This window comes from Pseudonaja textilis, chromosome 4 (genome assembly GCF_049901715.1).
Source record: "Pseudonaja textilis isolate UNSWEBS1 chromosome 4, rPseTex1.2, whole genome shotgun sequence".
Taxonomy (NCBI): Eukaryota; Metazoa; Chordata; class Lepidosauria; order Squamata; family Elapidae; genus Pseudonaja; species Pseudonaja textilis.
The window spans coordinates 88768283-88782976 of NC_141993.1; the positions used below are offsets into that span (position 1 = coordinate 88768283).

The 14694-nt window shown below is 41.4% G+C and overlaps 1 protein-coding gene and 1 long non-coding RNA gene across 3 annotated transcripts in view; one reads left to right on the plus strand and one right to left on the minus strand.

Annotated features, from left to right (window-relative positions):
• LOC113449872 (cytochrome P450 2C8-like) overlaps positions 1–14694 on the plus strand; it is a 59348-nt gene that overhangs the window by 21217 nt on the left and 23437 nt on the right. The window contains exons 7-9 of one of the 2 annotated variants that reach the window (XM_087933655.1): positions 2002–2189; positions 8545–8686; positions 10220–11396. The exons of the other annotated variant lie outside the window; for it this stretch is intronic. Of the exons in view, the coding sequence (XP_087789781.1) occupies positions 2002–2189; positions 8545–8686; positions 10220–10398 (509 nt within the window). The 3' untranslated portion in view covers positions 10399–11396. Of the gene's footprint in view, positions 1–2001; positions 2190–8544; positions 8687–10219; positions 11397–14694 lie in introns of those variants that run through there. 2 annotated transcript variants of the gene reach the window in all.
• LOC148125935 (uncharacterized) lies at positions 12793–14218 on the minus strand. Its single transcript, XR_015743384.1, has 2 exons — positions 13869–14218; positions 12793–13600 (listed from the first exon to the last, which is right to left on the minus strand). It is a non-coding gene; the product is annotated as an uncharacterized LOC148125935 (long non-coding RNA).

A 14694-nucleotide genomic window follows, 5' to 3' on the forward strand; every position in this document is an offset into this window, starting at 1 on the left:
ACAGCATGATTGATGACTCTTGGCTATGGATGTGTCCCATTGGAGAATACACATCCAGGGTGTGGGGGGAAGACCCTGGTCAAGGGGGAAATGAATGATGTATTTTAGTGTCGGTTGCACCCAGCTAATGCCAACATGGTCACTCCTAACAAATCTTTTTTTTTGTTTACTCTGAGAGATGTGACTAGAGACATGATTTGAATGGGGGTGGATTTGTTGGAGCCCTGACAGGTACAGGTAACCTTCGATATACGACCACAATTGAGCCCAACATTTCTGTTGTTAAGTGAGAAATGTGTTAACTCGCCTCATTTTACAACTTTTCTTGCCACAGTTGTTCAGTGAATCACTGCAGCAAGGTTGTTAAACAGCAGTGGGATTGTACCTGTTCCACTACCGGTTTATTTACTACCTGCTTATCACAGGTTTGGTGATCGCACGTGTGTGCACGCTCACATAACGTGTGTGCGCAGCTTTCCCCACACCAGCGGAGGCCTTCAGCACCAATCAGCTGAGAGGATAAGGAAGAGAAAAGCGCCATCCGCCTATTAACAGTCGCACGAATTTCTTTAGCGCAATATTGGAAAAGGCCTAGCGTACCACCGATACACATTATTATTCAAAAAAGCTATGAATGTGCTGAAATGGAGAGGCTCACGCTTAAATTAAATGGGAAGGAAGAATCAGAATATTACCTGACTTGAAATGGTACAGCTGGGTAGAACATAAGAAAAAGAGCATATAGTATAAATGAATTTAACAAATATATTGTATATATTGACTGTACAATAATAGCGATCTCAAGCTGCTATTATATAAACATTATGAAGATTTCATTGATTAAATGATACAGTTATAATCCAATAGGAATAATAGAGGAACAGGTGTTATTTATTAATTAATATGTAATCTATAAGTGACAAGGAATACTTGCCAATTATTATTTACTATTGTTTATTATGAAATAGCCAATCTACTATCAAATGCAATGGAAAGAAATATGTTTATTTCTTTCTATACTTTTTTAAAATTTTACTTTTATATAATTGTATGTTTGTGTTTGTTTTTAATTTTTTTCTTGTAAATAAAATATTTTAAAACAGAAAAAAAAGGAAGAGAAAAGCGCAGGGGTAGGTGTGAGGACCAATCCTGCGCTTTTCTCTTCTTTCTCCTCTCAGCTGATTGGAGGCTTTTTTTTCCTCCTCTCAGCTGATCGTTGGAGGCTTTTTTTACTACCAGTTCAGCAAAACCAGTCCAAACTGGTAGCATACCACCTGTGAAGGCTCTGGTAGTTACCCCCATTTAAATCATGAGTCTCTAGCCAGATTTTCAAAGCTTAAAGAAGATTTATTAGGAGTAAACATGCCGGTGCTACCTGGCTATAGCTGACTCTGAGACACATCATTCATTGTCACCCTTGACCCCGGTTTTCCCGCCCCCCCCTGGGTGTATCATAATTCATATTCTCCAATAGGACTCATCCATAGCCAAGAGTCATCAATCATACTCTCCATTAGAATTTTGCGCGACAGAAACTTTGGTCACCTAGAAACTATCTATGAAAACATTTGTGGAATGCAGTTTCGGTTTTGTAACTGCATTCCATAAATGTTTTCATAGATAGTTTCTAGGTTTTGCAAGCTGCTGCACTGCTCCCCCCTCCCTTTCTGCTGGCAACTCTATAAGACCAGAGAAATATTTTATGAGTTGACACCACCACTGTTGTTAAGTGAATCTGGCTTCCCCATTAACATTGTTTGACAGAAGGTTGCGAAAAAGTGATCCCATGGCAACTTTAAGACTTGTGCACTTCAACTCCCAGAATTCCTCAGCCAGCATGTCTGGTGGGAGAATTCTGGGAGTTGAAGTCCACTAAACTTAAAGTTGTGCCAAGGTTGGACACCCCTGTGATAATTCTCTCCTGCTAAGCTGAGCTTCTGCAATCTTCTGCTTACTCAATCTTAGCTCTAGTTAATGTGCAAAATCTTTGTTTCTCCACAGCCAAAGTTCAACAAGAGATAGATGTACTCATAACACCAGGCCAGTCAGTCTGTTATGAGGATCGCAAGAAACTTCCGTACACGAATGCTGTGGTGCACGAAATCCAGCGCTTTAGCAACATCGTTTCGATTGGACTGCCTAGATACTGCATAAGAGACACAAAGATCCAGAATTTTCTCATTAGAAAGGTAATCAATTTCCTGTCATCTAGAACAGTGGTCGCCAACTGGTGGGCCGGAGTCCACTGGTGGGCTGCAATAAAATTTTGGTGGGCCACAGAGAAATCTCACCCCCAGAGCACACCCCCCAAAGCAATTAATCCAGGCTGCGCAGAAACACAAGGCTGCGCCACCCACATGGCCCGCGGCAACCCTCCCTCCCCACTCACTCCTTACCTGGCAAACTTGCCTGTTAAATTGCTATTTTTCCTTTTTCCTACCATCAGCTGTTCTGCTGTGCCAGGAGATTTAGATTAGCTAGGAAGCAGGAAATGGTTGGATTTCTTGCTTCTAGCTAGTCTTTAAATCTTTGGCTTTGCTTTTAAGCACAGCTGAACCTCCCTTAGGACTGAAGTTTCTATTATTCAGTGCAGTCTCAAGACAAGCAAATTTTATGAGACAGACTGAGCTAGCTGATGGCAGATAGATAGATCACTGAATGATTCTGTGAGCAACTCAATCTGCCTGCTTGCTTTGCCTGATTTTGGGTAAAAGTTGCTCTTTTTATAAAAAAAAATAATATTTACATATATAGTGTGTTGTGAATTAATTTTCTGAGTTTGCTTGCTAGCAAATTTTATGTGACAGATTGAGCTAGCCGATGGCAGATAGATAGATATCTGAATGAATCTGTGATTGTGTGAGAAACTCAATGTGCCTGCTTGCTTTGCCTGATTTGGGGTAAAAGTTGCTCTTTTTTTATAAAAAATTCAATATTTATATAAATATTTATAATATTTACATTCAAGCCATGCCCAGCCAGTCACATGACCACCAAGCTACACCCACAAATTAGGCCACGCCCACAGAACCGGTTAGTGGTCCCTGGGATTTAAAATTATGAGTTTGGTGGTCCCCGAGGTACAAAAGGATGGCGACCCCTTCTTTTCTTCTTTTCCCTTTATTGCTAGAAGGAAGCACATGCAATATAGGAAGTCATTGGTTAACGATGGTACTTGAACCACAACAACTTACAGTGGCAATTCCTGTTATGCTCATTAGGTGCGATATCACATGATTGACATTTGTGACTTGTCAACTTTCCTACGGACTTTGCTTGTCAGAAGCTGGCAATGAAGGTGGCAAACGGCAGGACAATGTAACCATCGTAATTGTGAGCCAGTTGTCAAACACATGAATCACGATTAGTTCTTCTACTGATTAATTGTTCTATCAGGAAATTCCTCCTTAGTTCTAGGTTGCTTCTCTCCTTGACTAGTTTCCATCCATAGCTTCTTGTCCTGCCTTCAGGGGCTTTGGAGAATAGCTTGACTCCCTCTTCTTTGGGGCAGCCTCTCAAATACAGTGGAACTTCAGGTCGTGGACGGTTCTATTCGCAACTGAATCAGATGACAACCCAAAAATCCACCCAATTTTTGAATTGGGTCACGATTCAAAAATCGGATGGCGAACAAAATCGGCATGGAAATATTCCCTTGCATGTACAGATGGTCTTGCTTCTGTTCATGACCATATTGGGTTGTGGCTGAAATCCTGGAACGGATTATGGTCGTGACCCAAGGTTCCACTGTATTGGAAGACTGCTATCATGTCATCCCTGGTTCTTCTTTTCATTAAACTAGACTTATCCAATTCCAGCAACTGTTCTTCATATGTTTTAGCCTCCAGACCCCTAATCATCTTTGTTGCTCATCTCTGCACTCATTCCAAAGTCTCAACATCTTTTTTTATATTGTCGCAACCAAAACTGGGTACAATATTCCACGTGTGGTCGTACTAAGGCTTTTATAAAGTGGTACTAACACTTCACGTGATCTTGATTCTATCTCTGTTAACGCAGCCTATGCGAAGTGTAATGGTTAAAGCTTTGAGGACCAGCCATAAGTCTTTGTTTCAGCACTGCTGTAAGTTTAAGTAGTTGCTGAACAAACTCTGTTGTTAACAGAGGGCTACTTGTACTAGTTAGTTTACTTTATTGTCATTGCACCTCATACAACAAAATCAAAACCATTTTCAGTGCACATTATGACCATGAAAATAAACACAAACACACATCTTTCACACATTGAAATGAAAACCCCGACACCACACCAACACTGCACTAGACCATAGAATTCAACATAGCTACTGCCCTGGGATAGAAGCTTTTTTTCAGCCTGTTTGTCCTTATTTTTATTATTCTGAACCATCTGCCAGACGGTAATAGTTAAAAAAGGCGGGGTGCCCAGGATGAGATGGATCTTTGAGAATGTTTTGAACTTTCTTAAGGCAGCGGGAGCTATAAAGCTCTTCCAAAGAGGGGAGAGGGCAACCCGTTGTGGTGTAGGGTAAATGGAATCTGTTGATGTTTAATTGTGAAGAGGAACCAATGTTAGACAGAGAGTAGTGAGGGACATATTTTGAGGTGACACAGTATGAAGGAACCGGAAGGGAGGAGTTCAGAAAAATAAAGCAGTTTGTGCGCAGAGAACTCACGTGTTAGGAGTATTATTACAAAATACAACGCCCGTGATCCTCTGAGCAATGGCATTAACCCTCTGGAGTGCTTTCCTATCTGCCACCGTGCAATTGGTAAACCATATAGAGGTTCAGTAAGTTAAGTATATATATATACACTGCTCAAAAAAATAAAAGGAACATAAAAATAAGACATCCTAGATCTGAATGAATGAAATATTCTTATTAAATACTTTGTTCATTACATAGTTGAATGTGCTGACAACAAAATCACACAAAAATTATCCATGGAAATCAAATTTAGCAACCCATGGAGGTCTGGATTTGGAGTTACACTCAAAATTCAAGTGGAAAAAAACACTACAGGCTGATCCAACTTTGATGTAATGTCCTTCAAACAAGTCAAAATGAGGCTCAGTAGTGTGTGTAGCCTCCATGTGCCTGTATGACCTCCATACAACACCTGGGAATGCTGATGAGGTGGCGGATGGTCTCCTGAGGGATTTCCTCCCACACCTGGACTGAAGCATCCCCCAACTCCTGGACAGTCTGTGGTGCAACGGGGCATTGGTGGATGGAGCGAGACATGATGTCCCAGATTTGCTCAACTGGATTCAGGTCTGGGGAACAGGCGGGCCAGTCCATAGCATCAATGCCTTTGTCTTGCAGGAACTGCTGACACACTCCAGCCACATGAGGTCTAGCATTGTCATGCATTAGGAGGAGCCCAGGGCCAACTGCACCAGCATATGGTCTCACAAGGGGTCTGAGGATCTCATCTTGGTACCTAATGACAGTCAGGCTACCTCTGGCGAGCACATGGAAGGCTGTGTGCCCCCCTAAAGAAATGCCACCCCACACCATTACTGACCCACTGCCAAACTGGTCATGCTGGAGGATGTTGCAGGCAGCAGAACGTTCTCCATGGCATCTCCAGACCCTGTCATGTCTGTCATGTGCTCAGTGTGAACCTGCTTTTATCTGTGAAGAGCAAAGGGCGCTAGTGACAAATGTGCCAATCTTGGTGTTCTCTGGCAAATGTCAAACATCCTGCACGGTGTTGGGCTGTAAGCACAACCCCCACCTGTGGACGTTGGGCCCTCATACCACCCTCATGGAGTCTGTTTCTGACCACTTGAGCAGCCACATGCACTTTTGTGGCCCACTGGAGGTCATTTTGCAGGGCTCTGGCAGTGCTCCTCCTGTCCCTCCTTGCACAAAGATGGAGGTAGCGGTCCTGATGCTGGGTTGTTTCCCTCCTACGGCCTCCTCCACATCTCCTGATATACTGGCCTGTCTCCTAGTAGTGCCTTCATGCTCTGGACACTACACTGATAGACACAGCAAACCTTCTTTCCACAGCTCGCACTGATGTGCCATCCTGGATGAGTTGCACTACCTGAGCCACTTGTGTGGGTTGTAGTCTCCGTCTCATGCTACCACTAGAGTGACAGCACCGCCAGCATTCAAAAGTGACCAAACCATCAGCCAGAAAGCATAGGAACTGATAAGTGGTCTATGGTCACCACCTGCAGAACCACTCCTTTATTGGGGATGTCTTGCTAACTGCCTATGCTTTCTGTCTGTTGTCTATTCCATTTGCACAACAGCATGTGAAATTGATTGTCAATCAGTGTTGCTACCTAAGTGGACAGTTTGATTTCACAGAAGTGTGATTGACTTGGAGTTACATTGTGTTGTTTAAGTGTTCCCTTTATTTTTTTGAGCAGTGTATATTCATAACTGCAGTCGTTGTTCTCCAGAAATGTCGGAGTTCAATATGTTCGAAAATCTGGAGCACTTCAAGAGAAGTCAAGCAAATGGGTGTGTGTGTGTGTGTGTGTGTGGAAAGAAAGCAACAATAATTTATTGGCCTTTTTCATACCTACAAGATCATGACCAAAGCTATTCCCAACCATCTAATAGTAGGAATAATGATCAATTGTTTGTTTTGTGGCAATTTCCTGATGCATCTCCCTCTTGCAGAACAGAGAAAACAAGAACAAGATGTACTTTATGTGCAGAAAAGTTCAAAGGGGGAGGTTGGTTTTGTGACAGTGTGACCCATATTTTGTATTCCTTGGGACTAGCTATGAAGTGCACCTGTTTCCAATGACCGTCCTTCATTCTGATTTCTTGACTAGCTTGTCACGTTAGTCCTTACCAATTTTTGTCCGCAACTAGAGTTATTCTTTGTTCATGATGAAGCACAAACATTGAAAATACGCCAAGTCCTTTCCTTGCTTCGCGCACACAAAAATGGATGTCTGATTTCTTTTGAGTGGAGCTCAGCTTCTGTCACTTCATAGAGACCTATACAGGGGTGGGATTCAGCCAGTTCTGACTGGTTCGGGTGAACCGGATGTTAAGTTTACATCTGGTTTGCTGAAATGGTACTTTGAACCGACTTGCTGGCCCTGCCCCCCCCTCATAGGAGTCTCCAAGTGGCCCATTTTGGGTGCAGGTAGGTGCAGGGTCCGTGTGGAGGCTTTGGGAGGGCGAAAAATGGGCCTTCTGGAAGTCCGGAAAGGGGCCTGTTTCCAGCTTCCAGAGGGCCTCCAGATCCTAGGGGAGACCGTTTTTGCCCTCCCAGAGGCCCAAGGGAAGCCTCCAGACCCTGGGGAAGGTGAAAAACTACTCTCCTGGAAGTTCTGGTAGGCCACGCCCACCATGGCCACACCCACACAAGCAACCGGGCAGCGGAGCGGTTGCTAGGATGTTTGAATTCCACCCCTGGACCTATATATTATTTCTACGGCAACGAATCAGAAATGGTTCCGCTTTGCTTTCTCTCAGGAGGAATTGTTTTTCAACTGCCCAGCCTAAAGTTGAGCTCAGATGTCTCAAAGATGTTTTTTTTTCAAAAGGCAACTGGACTTTCTTGGTTTTCCTTTAAGACATTTCACTTCTCCTTCAAGAAGCTTCTTCCGCTCTGGCTGGATGATGGGGAAGTCAGAAGTTGAAAAAGTTTCTTCGATGAGATGCAAAATATCTTCAAGCAGAAACAAAGAAAGTCCAGTTTGCCTTTTGAAAAAGCACTTTTGGGATAACCCAAAAGTATTTCACGAGAAAAGCGCTAGATTCCTCTGCTCGCAACAGAATACCCTACATCACCAGGCTTGAAATTTGGGGCTTGGATCACCTAGAACTATGGTTGGACTTAAGCGTAGTACACAAAATTATCTGCTACAATGTCCTATCCGTCAATGACTACTTCAGCTTCGACTGCAACAATACAAGAGCACACAACAGATACAAACTCAATGTAAATTGCTCCAAACCTGATTGCAGAAAGTACAACTTCAGCAACAAAGTGGTCAATGCCTGGAACACACTGACTCTGTTGTTACATCCTCTAGCTCCCACTCCTTTACCCTATCCACTATTGACTTCACCCCGTTCCTAAGAGGTCTGTAAGGGGTGTACATAAGTGCAAAATTGTACCTACTGTCCCTGTCCTATTGTCCCCATTTATTCATACATATTTCCTGGATTCATACTCATGTTTATTCTTATACCTATTATCTTGTAAGCAATTGACAAATCAAATCAAACAAAAAACAAATAAGCCATAACCTGGATGATTGAGAATCTCCATAGCCGTTGAACCCTGATAAATTTCCTGATGGGTTCTCATCCATCAGGTCCAACCTGCTTAATTTGTTTTAGATCTGCCAAAGTCATCATCAAAAATTAGGTTTATTGGGATCCCTTAAAAAAAAAAAAAGCAACGACTGTTGTTTAACCTATTTGTGTTTTTTAAAAGAGTGTTCTTTAAAGCTATGTATGGATGATGAAATTTCCTGAGGATTTTTCATCTCGGCCTCTGTTGCCAGCAGATATAACCATCTTTTTTTCTTCCCTCAGGGTGAAAGGCAAAACTTAAGTGCTCTTCTCTTTTTGACAGGGTACCACCGTCTTCCCGAACATGGCTTCGGCCTTGTATGACTCCAACGAATGGGAGATGCCCCTCACGTTCAACCCAAACCATTTCCTTGACAAGGACGGGAATTTCACCTGCCGAGAAGCTTTCATCCCATTTTCTCTAGGTGCTTGTTAAAATTTTCATTGATTCTTTAATGAGATGCGTTAGAGCGCTGGTGGCGCAGTGGTTAGAATGGAGTATTGCAGGCTAATTCTGCCAACTGCCAGTAGTTCGATTCTGACCAGCTCAAGGTTCACTCGGTCTTTTATCCTTCTGAGCTTGGTAAAATGAGGACCCAGATTGTTGGGGGAAAGATGCTGACTTTGTGTACCACTTAGAGTGGGCTGTAAAGCTCTGAGAAGTGGTATATAAGTCTAACTGTGATTGCTATTTCTCCTTCCTTCCTTCCTTCCTTCCTTCCTTCCTTCCTTCCTTCCTTCCTTCCTTCCCTCCCTCCCTCCAGCCCCTCTTTCCTTCCTTCCTTCTGTGGTGGTGCAGTGATTAGAATGCAGGATTGCAGGGTGACTGCCCACAGCCAGGAGTTTGATCCTGACTGGCTTAAGTTTGACTCAGCCTTCCATCCTTCTGACGTTGGTAAAATGAGGAGCCAGATTGTTTGGGGGCAACAGGCTGACTCTGTGAACCGCTTAGAGAGGGCTGTAAAAGCACTATGAAGTGGTATATAGGTCTAAGTGCAATTGCTATTGATTGTACCTGTTTCACCCCTCAAACACTGCTATAAATATGTATTTAGTGATGGGCATGCCTTCTGATTATGGGGAAAGATAGAGCCACTGTCAACATTCCTCAGTGAATAGTAAATCTGTACTAAGAGTGTTTAAAATCAGAACAAAAGCATTTTGTGGTGGATTGTCAACAGGGATATCTGTAAAAAACAAACATACATGATGGAAGTCAATCCAAGCACCACCCAGTTTGCATATTCTTCAATCGAACAGCTGTGGTCACCATCTTGATTTAAAAAAAACACACACATATCCTGTGGGCTCATTGTTAGGCATGCCACATCCTAGTCTTATCTGGTTTACAACTACTGTTGCCTGTTCAATGGAGTTGCCATAATAATGCACATTGTGGATCAGCACCAACCATGGATAGGAATAACCACCACGTTGTGGATCAGCTTCAACCACGTTGGGAAACACAATCTGATTATGTAAATAAGCTCCTATGTGTGTTACAAAAATGCTTCACTGCGTGGTGAAGGCAAGATATGTAGGGTGAGGTGTGGCAGGGTGAGTGGGTGGGCAAGCAGATGGGTGAGGGGGAGCAGCAAACAGGAAGGTGGGGGCTAGCGGCAAGTGGGGCAGGGCCAGCCAGAGGAGGTATTTCCTAATTATCCGAAATACTCAAATTTCCGCTACCGGTATGCCAGAACCAGTCTGACCTGGCTGAATAACATCTCTGATAAAGGGGCCATAGCTGCCCATTCCTTTTACAGTCTGTGGATTTCAACTCCCAGAATTCCTGAGCCAGCCATGAGGGGCTTCACCTCCCAGAATTCCTAAGGCAGCCATGTTGGCTCAAGAATTCTGGGAGTTGAAGTCCACAAGTCATAAAGGGTGCCATAGTTCCCTACTTCTTCCCTAATCAATCACTACCAGCACTGATTTGTTGTTTTCCTCTCCATTCCTAGGTCATCGAGTATGTTTGGGAGAAAATTTGGCCAAAACAGAGCTCTTCCTGTTCTTTAGCAACCTTATGCAAACATTCAAATTCCACTTGCCCGACGGATCAAAAGATATAAAACTTGACCCGGTTTGGGGAGGCATTCTGAAGCCCCGTCCCTTTGACCTCTGTGCAATTCCTCGGTAGGCCCCTATGTCAGGCATGTTGAGGGGTGCTTCTCCTCGCCTGGCCTCTCATGACAGTGGGGATGCTGCAATGGTTGTAAGTGTGAAAAACGGTCATGTCACTTTTTTCAGTGCCATTGTAACTTTGAATGATCACTAAATGAACTGTTGTAAGTCAAGGATTACCTGTACAAAAATACAAAAAGCTTCTTGGCTTGCAAAAACCTGCTCTAAATACCAATCATTAGATTAAAAAGACCTGCAAACCACAGTTAGAAATCAGGCAGGGTGCAAGAGCACCTTGAGGAATTAAAATAGTTAAAATGCAGTGATAACTATCAGCAGCCAACTCTTGCTCATAAAGTGAAACCCTTTAGCAGAGAGGTCATTGAAGCTCTCCAGAAAGAGCACACCCAGGAAAAGTAATCCCCAGATCCATTTGTACCACTTAAAGATACCAGCTGGTCTCACTCACCTCACAAGATATCCTAAGGAACTCATCCAGATTTAAGGAAAGGTCACAATGCCCCCCAGAAAGGCACTAAAAAAATCAGTGCCAAGCCTGCATCCTGCCTTTTGGAAGTATACCCCAAAAGGACAGTGCCAGGAACCACTAAAGTAGTGAAGGAAGACCCCCTCCCCAGATAGAAAAAAAAAACTATGAGGCAGGAAAAAATTCAAACACAATAAAAATAATTAAATCACAACATTAGCTGTTGTTTGTTAAACCAATTACCAGAACAAATAGATACAGGAACTAGCCAGTTTTCTCAACCCAGTTTCTTTTCAGGAACAGAGATTAACCCTTTTCCTTCCAAACAAAGCTGAATAGGGAAAATTATCCCATCAATAAACACAGGATTAAATGTCACCAAGCACAGAATTAAACTTAATCAAAAACCAATGTTAGACCAAAACTCAGAAAGGGTATGTAAAGTGAATGTCAATCTTTCTAGCTAGCCAAGAAGGCTTGCTGAATGTCACTCATCTTGGTTTCTTGTCATTAAAAGCTTCTTTCTGCCAGCTCTGCTTCGTTATTCAATTATTTCTTCAAAGTGCTAATGGTTGCGTGCGGTTGGAAGTATTTCCAGGGAAGTATTCCCTCCCAACAGCAGTGTAAAATGCTTAAAACCATCAACCTCCTTCAGAGACAGTAAGTCTATGCATACTGCCAAGAATGTAATAAGGGTGGAAAAAACAAAATGAGATTTCTTCCAACAATCGTTCTCCATTCTCCAAACTGCTTAGGAAGTTAACAACAACCAGTTCTAGTGAATAGATGAGAACCGGTAGAATCCCACTCCTGTTTCCAGCTCTCCTTGTTGTGGAAGCAAAATGTATGCAGCCTCGTCTCATTCAGCAACATGGACCTTTGAAGGCCAGTAACATCAGCATTGGGCCATTCTCCATGTTGTTGTTGTTATTTATCTAATTCCACTTTCTCCCTTCTAACTGAGCCTCTACTCCAGGGGTGTCAAACTCAATTTCATTGAGGGCTGCATCAGGGTTGTGTTTGACCTCAGAGGGCTGGGGTGGGCATGACCATGGTGGGCATGACGAGAATACCTTTGGTGGCCAAGAAATAAGGCAGGGCTTCACTGAGATCCTCCCTCCCTCATTATAATCAACCTTCCTTTCCTTCCTTCCTTCCTTCCTTCCTTCCTTCCTTCCTTCCTTCCTTCCTTCCTTCCTTCCTTCCCTTTTCCTTCTTTCTTCTTCCTTCCTCTCTTTCCTTCTTTTTCCTTCCTTGCTCTCTTCCTCTCTTTCTTTCTTTTTCTTTCCCTTTCCTCTTTCCCTTTCTCCTTTCCTGTCCCTTCTTGGATGCTCAAATGCTAAAGGGGAAACATTTCTCCTTTTGTTTTGTTTTTAGTTTGCTTTCATAGCTCTCTGCCAGTGAAAACGGAGCCCAGGAGACCATGCACAGCCCTCCCATTCCTTGTTTATGGCTGCGATGGCCTCCTGCAGTCTCCTGTCAGGGGGCAGCACGTGGCCCCTAAAAGCTCCATTTTCACTGGCAGAGGCACCTCGGGCCAGTCCTTTGCTATTTCCAGGCCAGCCCTGTGGGCCAGATCTAAGCACCCCATGGGCGAAATTAGGCCCAGGGGGCTTGAGTTTGACATCCTTGCTCTAATCTGACTGTTTAAAGTCAACTTTTACTGATTTGCAAATTTCCATGACTTTGTGTACCTAGGCTCAACTATCTTCGCCAGTGTCTCTTTGGACACTGAGCTGAATAAACATATTGGTAAAGCGGCCACCACATTTTCCAGACTTACAAAGAGAGTATGGCTTAATAAGAAGCTGACAGAACATACAAAGACTCAGGTCTATTTGAGCCTGTGTCTTGAGCATACTCTTGTACTCTTTATGCACAACAGGAGAGAAAGTTGAAACACCTTTCACGTACACTGTCTCCGACATATTCTTTTTTTTAAAATTTTTATTGGTTTTTAAGACGAACATAGACGAACGAAACATAAAAACATCAAGCCATCTTCCATATATATACATACAGTGTGCCGGTTGGTTTACAGATAGTTTTGAGCTTCCATTTCGTAGTCTTCAATTACAATTACATTGTATATATTCTCGTATTTTCTATCAAGTATTAAATACATTAATATCATTATTAATCAATCATTTGACTATACTTTTATTCATTCATGTTTTACAAAATAATCATATTTTACTTAATTTGTTTTATGACAGTTCATATTATCATCTCAAATCTATCCTCCAATCATTTTGTAGATATAATAAGAAAAGAATACATCTTTATATATTTATTATTTTCTAAGAATCTACATATTTCATTACCATGTTTTAATTGTTTATCATCTTGTTCTCTGATTTCAAATGTCAATCTACTCATTTCAGCACATTCCAATATTTTCTTAATGATTTCCTCCTGTGATGATATTTTCTCATTTTTCCAGTTTTTAGCAAATACAATCCTAGCCGCTGTTAATACATTTACAATTAGGTATTTCAATTCTTTACTATATATTTCAGGTAGAATTCCCAATAAAAATATCTCTGGTTTCAAATCTATATGCTTTTTTGTCATTTTTTCCAACCACGTGTAGATTTTAGTCCAATATTTTTTAGCATCCGCACAAGTCCACCACATATGGTAATATGAGCCAAGTGTCTGATGACATTTCCAACATTTTTCCAATTTGTTCTTGAACATTCTTGCTATTCTTGTCAGGGGGAAATGCCACCTGTAAAACATACAAATTTTCTTTATATGCTGTTGACAATGTCATTTTATAATTTTGAGACCACAATTTTTGCCATTTCTCTAGATCAATCCCATATCCAAAATTCTTCCCCCAAGCAATCATTGTTTCTTTAACTTGTTCTTCTAGTTTAATTTCTAATAAATATCCATACAATTTTTTAATCATCTTTTCATCAGTACCTGTCAAAATCTTATCTAAATCAGTCAATTTATCATAGAAACCTTCTGTTTTAGAGTTTTTATCATACCTTGAATGTATTTGCACATATGAAAACCAATCTCTCATCATACTTCATCATCATTTGTTGAATGTTCTTCACCTTTTCATCAGTTTCCCCTGTTCTTTGTTCAATGTTCTCTGTTCTCTTTTCAATATTCTCTATTCTTATTTGAATATTTTGAATTCCTTGCATAATCATCTGCAGGGTCACTTTTTCCTGTTCTTTTTCTTGCTGTAACATTGACTGTATTGAATGTTGTTTTCCAGATGGTGAAGAGGAAGATGTAGAAGTTGAGGAACCAGGGGCTGTTGGTTTCCTACTCATTTCAAACAATTCAGAATCTTCAGGTTCTTCTAGACCTTAATCCACTTGTGAAATAACCAACTGCAATTCCAAATAAAAATAGTAGGAAAAAAGAAACCAAATAATAATAATAATAATAATATTAATAATAATATTAATATTAATAATAATAATAATAATAACAATAATAGAATTTCTTCAGGTTCTTGTATACCTTAATCCAATCAATTGGCTAGATAGCAATAAAAACTCAAAAATGGAAGAAAAGACCATAAACACACTCAAAAAAGAAAAAATTGTTAAATCCTGAAAGAGGCGGAAAAGTAAAAAGTAAAAAACTAAAAAAGAGAAAAGAAAAGTTCTTCAGGTTCTTCCACACCTTAATCCAATTAAGAGGTCTCAGGTATAAAAGGATGCATAAGAAAAAAAAGAAAGCCACAAAAATAAAATAAAAAAACAATATGGAAGGTAAATAGAAAAAAAAATACAAGGGAGGGAGAGAGAAAAAAAGAAAAGAGACTACTCCCTTAAAAGAAAAGGAAGGAAATCA